Source organism: Calidris pugnax, unplaced genomic scaffold (genome assembly GCF_001431845.1).
Source record: "Calidris pugnax isolate Ruff unplaced genomic scaffold, ASM143184v1 scaffold335, whole genome shotgun sequence".
Taxonomy (NCBI): domain Eukaryota; kingdom Metazoa; phylum Chordata; class Aves; order Charadriiformes; family Scolopacidae; genus Calidris; species Calidris pugnax.
Window position 1 is genome coordinate 159,300 of NW_015091148.1, and position 5,839 is coordinate 165,138.

The window sequence follows — 5,839 nt, forward strand, 5'->3', positions numbered from 1 at the left end:
GGCCTCCCCGGCCCCCCCGGCCCCAGCGGGAAGGAAGGTGGCAAAGGACCCCGTGGTGAAACTGGCCCCGCTGGCCGCCCCGGTGAGCCCGGCCCTGCTGGTCCCCCCGGCCCCCCCGGCGAGAAGGGCTCTCCCGGTGCTGACGGCCCCATCGTAAGTCACCCCCACCCCGAGTCGGACCCCCCTCCACGGAGCTGGGGATGCTGGGCAGCATCATGCCCCCCCTCAAGCCCAGCATCCCTCGTCTGTCCCCTCCTCCATGGGGACAGTGGCCCCTGCCGCTGCCACCACCCTGAGGTGCTGTTTGTGTCCCCCCCAGGGCGCTCCCGGCACCCCCGGACCCCAAGGTATTGCTGGCCAGCGCGGTGTTGTTGGTCTCCCTGGACAGAGAGGCGAGAGAGGTTTCCCTGGTCTGCCCGGCCCCTCTGTGAGTATCCAAAGGGGGTTGAGATGATGCTGGGACCCCCCCAGGGGTTCCACTCACCCGTGTGGACCTGGGCAAGGAGGATGCTCATCGGTCTCTGACGCCCCCCCCATCCCCTCCTCTTCACAGGGTGAACCTGGCAAACAAGGTCCCTCCGGTTCCCCTGGTGAGCGCGGTCCTCCCGGCCCCATGGGCCCCCCCGGCTTGGCTGGACCCCCTGGTGAAGCTGGACGTGAGGTGAGAAGCTGTGGGCAACCATCGGTGTTGAGGGGGCATGGACCCCCTGCATGTCAGCCTTGGGTTGGCTGCGCTGAGGACTTGCCATCTTGTGGCACCCATGGATGTCGCTGTAGTCAGTGCATGACAAGGCTGGTGGTGGGCTGAGGGGGGGGGGGGTGGTGTCCTCCAGGCCCTCGTTAGCCCCCGCCTGCCCTAACAAGGGGGGTCTTTGCTCCTCTGTAGGGTTCTCCTGGTGCTGAAGGTGCCCCCGGTCGTGATGGTGCTGCTGGTCCCAAGGTGAGTGGGGTGGGGAGCGGGGCGTGGGAGGGGGCGAGGGGGCTGCACTGGCCCACCCTGACCTCTCCTCCTCCTCCTCCTCTTCCTCTTCCTCCTCTTCTCCTCCTCACAGGGTGACCGCGGTGAGACTGGCCCTGCCGGCCCCCCTGGTGCCCCCGGTGCCCCCGGTGCCCCTGGCCCTGTCGGTCCTGCTGGCAAGAACGGAGATCGCGGTGAGACCGTAAGTGATGCTTTGCCCGGTGTGTCCCCACCATTGCACCCCTCCCCGGCTCAGGGCTCCCCCCCCCCAGTTGTGGAGCAAGCACTGGTCCACAGCAGGTCAGGGTCTGGCCCAAGGCTCACCTCTCCATGCTGGAGGACCTTCCCCGGGAAGCCATGAGTCCCACCACCCCCCTCCAGGGGATGCTGTCCCAATACAGTGGCAGCAGAAGATAGAGGATGCTCTAACTTGTCCCCTTCTCTCCTGTCCCAGGGTCCCCAAGGTCCCGCTGGCCCCCCTGGTCCTGCTGGTGCTCGTGGTCCTGCTGTAAGTTGATGTTCTCCTCCATCCTCCTTGGTGCTTCTGTGTTACCGTGTGGGCACAAGGGCAGTGGCTGGCCTGGACCGTGCTCAACACCTCTTCTTCCTCCTCCTCCTCCAGGGTCCACAAGGTCCCCGTGGTGACAAAGGTGAAACTGGTGAACAGGGTGACAGAGGCATGAAGGGTCACAGAGGCTTCTCTGGTCTCCAGGGCCCACCTGGTCCTCCTGTAAGTCCTGTGGGGAGACTGTGGGTACTGCCCCACGTCCTAGAAGAAGAGCAAAATGCTGATGGGACTTCTTCCTTGCTTTGCACAGGGCTCTCCTGGTGAACAAGGTCCTTCTGGTGCTTCTGGTCCCGCTGGTCCAAGAGTAAGTTCTCAGCTCAGCCATAACCATCTCGGGGGGAGCAGGGGGGAGAGGGTCCCCTCTGTCTTTGGGTTTCTCATGGAGACATGGGTTGGGGCTGGAGAGGATGACTCTGCCTGGGACAGGATGTCCATGCTCACCCCTTCTCCTCCTCCATAGGGTCCTCCCGGTTCTGCTGGTGCTGCTGGCAAAGACGGTCTCAACGGGCTTCCCGGCCCCATCGGCCCCCCCGGCCCCCGTGGTCGCACCGGCGACGTCGGCCCTGTTGTATGTATCAGCTCCTCTGCCTCTTCCTGCCCAGAGCTGCCTGCCTTCATCTCCTGCTCACCAACCTCCTCCTCCTGCAGGGTCCCCCTGGCCCACCTGGCCCCCCTGGTCCTCCTGGCCCCCCCAGCGGTGGTTTCGACTTCAGCTTCCTGCCCCAGCCACCCCAGGAAAAGGCCCATGATGGTGGCCGCTACTACAGAGCTGATGATGCCAACGTGATGCGCGACCGGGACCTGGAGGTTGACACCACCCTCAAGAGCCTGAGCCAACAGATCGAGAACATCCGCAGCCCCGAGGGCACCCGCAAAAACCCTGCCCGTACCTGCCGCGACCTGAAGATGTGCCACGGTGACTGGAAGAGCGGTCAGTATCCCCAGCGGTCCCTGTGTCCCTCTGGGATGCTCTCACCTCCATCCTTCTGTCCCCTCTACCTCCATCCTTCTTCCACTCCCCCGATTGATCCTCACCTTCATTCCTCCATCCTGTCTCTCATGGTTGCTCTCACCTCCAACCCTCTTACCTGTTCCTCACCTCCACCCTCCTTCCCTTCATCATCTTTCACAGCTGCTCCTCATCTCCTTCCTCTGCTCCTCATGGCTGTTGCTCCACCCTCCCCACTCCCCCAATCCCTCCTACTTGTTCCTCACCTCCCTCCTCCATCTCTCATGGCTTTTCCTCACCTCCACTCGCCATCCCTTCATCCTCTGCCTCTCCCCCCTCACTTATCCTTCTGTCCTCTGTTCCTTCCACCTGCTCCTCACCTCCATCCTCCATGACTGCTCCTCACCTCCCTCCTCCATCTCTCATGGCTTCTCTTCATCTCCATCCTCCATCCATCGTGGCCACCTGCCTCCCTCCCCACTCCTTGACACCCCTCTCTCTGCCCCACAGGCGAATACTGGATTGACCCCAATCAAGGCTGCAACCTGGATGCCATCAAGGTCTACTGTAACATGGAGACAGGCGAGACATGCGTCTACCCGACCCAGGCCAACATTGCCCAGAAGAACTGGTACCTCAGCAAGAACCCCAAGGAGAAGAAGCACATCTGGTTCGGCGAGACGATGAGCGATGGCTTCCAGGTGAGTAAGGGGACGTTGAGGAGGGACAACTGGGATGGACAACCAGCTCTGCAGTGCCTAACACCTCTTCTCCGGCAGTTCGAGTATGGTGGTGAGGGCTCCAACCCAGCCGACGTCGCCATCCAGTTGACCTTCCTCCGCCTGATGTCCACTGAGGCCGCCCAGAACATCACCTACCACTGCAAGAACAGCGTTGCCTACATGGACCAGGACACGGGCAACCTGAAGAAGGCCCTTCTCCTCCAAGGCGCCAATGAGATCGAGATCAGGGCTGAAGGCAACAGCCGCTTCACCTACGCCGTCACCGAGGACGGCTGCACGGTGAGTGCTCCAGGGGGCAGTCATGGTGGGTGGTGGCGGCGGTGGTGGTGGTGGGGACGTGTTTTGGGGACGGGCCTGATCCTGACCTCCCCACAGAGTCACACCGGCGCTTGGGGCAAGACAGTCATCGAGTACAAGACGACGAAGACTTCTCGCCTGCCCATCATCGATTTGGCTCCCATGGACGTTGGCGCTCCAGACCAGGAATTCGGCATCGACATCGGCCCTGTCTGCTTCTTGTAAACTGGACGCCCCACGCGTGACAGGAGAGAGTAAAAATAATAATAATAATAATAATAATAAAAAAAAACCAAAAAAACAGCCAAAAAAAAAGGAGAAAATTTCACATGGACTTGAATTTGTGTCGGTTTCTATCCAGCGTCTCTAAAACTATTTGCGTTTCCATAAAAGACAAAAACCTTAAAAAAAAAACCTCCCCCCCCAAAAAAAGCATTAAACCAAAAAAAAAATAATAAAAAATAAATGACTTTTCAAACAAAATCACCAGGAAGTGGGTTCGCTTGCTTGCCCTCCTCTCCTCCTCTTCCTCCTTGGGGTCGGGCGCTCCTCAGCCCCCCAAAGACCGAAAGCGCTGTGCCGAGCCCCCCCCGCGGTGCCAAATTCCTCCCCCCTTCAACCCGGGGGAACTGGGACCCACCAAATCCCCCCCCTCCCAGCCCCTCCTTCCCCGCTGTCCTCTCCGCTTCTCGCATCTCATTAGGATATTAATTTTTTGCTGCGAGGAAGATGTTTAACTCTCTGTTATAATTTGCTTTTTTGTTGTTGTTTTCCCTATCTCTTCCCCCTTTTCTCCCCCTCTTCTTTTTTTTGTTTGTTTGTTTATTTTGTTGGATTTTTTTTCTTTTTTTTTCTCATTTTATTTTTATTCAGGCAGCAAAATCAATTCATTCCCAAGCACATCAGGGGAGCAGCCGCTGCCCCCGCCGCCAAGCAGACCCGACCCTTCGCTGCATATTCTCCTTTTCTGGAAGGCTACCTCACCGCTGTGCTTTGGGGGGTTTTTTTAAAATTTTTTTAATTATTATTAATTTTGGGGTCATTTCTGTTTCATTTTCAAGTAGTTTTAGGTTCGTTTGGGGTGGTTTCTGGTTTTTTTTTCAGCCGTGCCAGGACTTTCCTGCCAGGTTCAGAGCAAAGGTGCTAATTTTTCTGTTCATATTTCCTCCCTCCCTCTCTGTTTCGTTGTTCTGTTGATCTTTTATTTTTTATTTCCCTCCGTTCAAGGTCCCTCGGGAGTCGCTGAGGTTTCTTACCCACAGGATTTTTAGCCTGGGGTGGGTTTTATTTTTTTTTTAATTATCTTTTATTTTGGTCCTGCAACACCCGAGCCCGGGACCGCCTGGTGCTACAGCCTCCAAAGACGCGATTCAGCTTGATTTATTTTAATTTCCCTCTATTTTGTTGGGTATTTTCCCCCCTTCCTTTCTTTGCTGCCCAGCTCAACTTCTGAATTTTCTAAAGGTGCTATTTAACCCTCCTCCCTTCCCCGCTCCCAACACCCCATCCCGCAAGCAAATCCCGGAGCAAATGCAAGGTAGAGCCAAAAAGAAATATAATTTACAAGCCTCAAAAGGGGGAAAAAAAAAAAGGGAAAAAAGCACAACCTTGATTTCCAGGTTAAGCAGGTGGATCTTCAGCTCCGCTCTCGTCTTCCAGCAGCTTTTTCTCCATCCATCCATCCATCCATCCATCCATCCATCCATCCATCCATCCCTGCATCCCTGCATCCCTCCCTGGGCACGGAGGGGCACGAACCCACCCCGTTTGCTGGCCCATCTCCCGGCAGATACTCCGGGCTCTCCTGGAGTCTGTACCTAGTTTGTATATGTATAATAATAATAATAATTTGAAAATTGTCTTTTTTTTTTTTAATTATTTTTTTTTCTGACTGCTGAAATAAAGCATGTGAAATGATCCAACCAACCTGGGGTGCTCTTCACCGCTGGCTCTTGCTCTCGGAAAGGGGGAGGTCCTGGGTGGGTTTTGGTGGTGGTGGGGGGAGTGTGCGGTGGTGTCCGGGAGCCCCTCGTCCCCCTCGTCCCCCTTCTCCTCCCGGCTCCGCTCCCGCTCTGCTCCCACCGAGCTTCTGCGCTCCCGTCCCTTCCCCTCCTCCTCCTCCTCTTCCTCCTCCTCCCTTGAAATGGCCCAGCTCCAACCCTCTTGGGGGAGTTACTCCTCTTTCTGCTGAGGAGGATGTGCTGCAGCACAGCAGCTCTGCCAGAGAGGTGGGAATGGGGAGAGCAAACCACCCCTCACCACTGGCTGTGGTGAGTTGGAGGCACCAGTTGTAGCTTAAGGTTTGTTAAGGCAACCCTCAAAGC

General features: G+C 57.2%; 1 protein-coding gene across 3 annotated transcripts in view; it reads left to right on the forward strand.

Moving 5' to 3' along the window:
- Positions 1-5,432, forward strand: part of COL1A1 (collagen, type I, alpha 1) — a 16,500-nt gene extending 11,068 nt beyond the window's left edge. For 2 of the 3 annotated variants that reach the window (XM_014959023.1, XM_014959024.1), the window contains exons 39-49: positions 554-661; positions 887-940; positions 1,053-1,160; positions 1,413-1,466; positions 1,581-1,688; positions 1,777-1,830; positions 1,987-2,094; positions 2,175-2,457; positions 2,986-3,176; positions 3,255-3,497; positions 3,594-5,432. In XM_014959023.1, coding sequence (XP_014814509.1) covers positions 554-661; positions 887-940; positions 1,053-1,160; positions 1,413-1,466; positions 1,581-1,688; positions 1,777-1,830; positions 1,987-2,094; positions 2,175-2,457; positions 2,986-3,176; positions 3,255-3,497; positions 3,594-3,740 — 1,458 coding nt within the window. In that variant the 3' untranslated portion in view covers positions 3,741-5,432. Of the gene's footprint in view, positions 154-319; positions 428-553; positions 662-886; positions 941-1,052; positions 1,161-1,412; positions 1,467-1,580; positions 1,689-1,776; positions 1,831-1,986; positions 2,095-2,174; positions 2,458-2,985; positions 3,177-3,254; positions 3,498-3,593 lie in introns of all 3 variants that reach the window. The other variant, XM_014959025.1, reaches the window with a different exon arrangement.
- Positions 5,433-5,839: the final 407 nt, after the last annotated feature.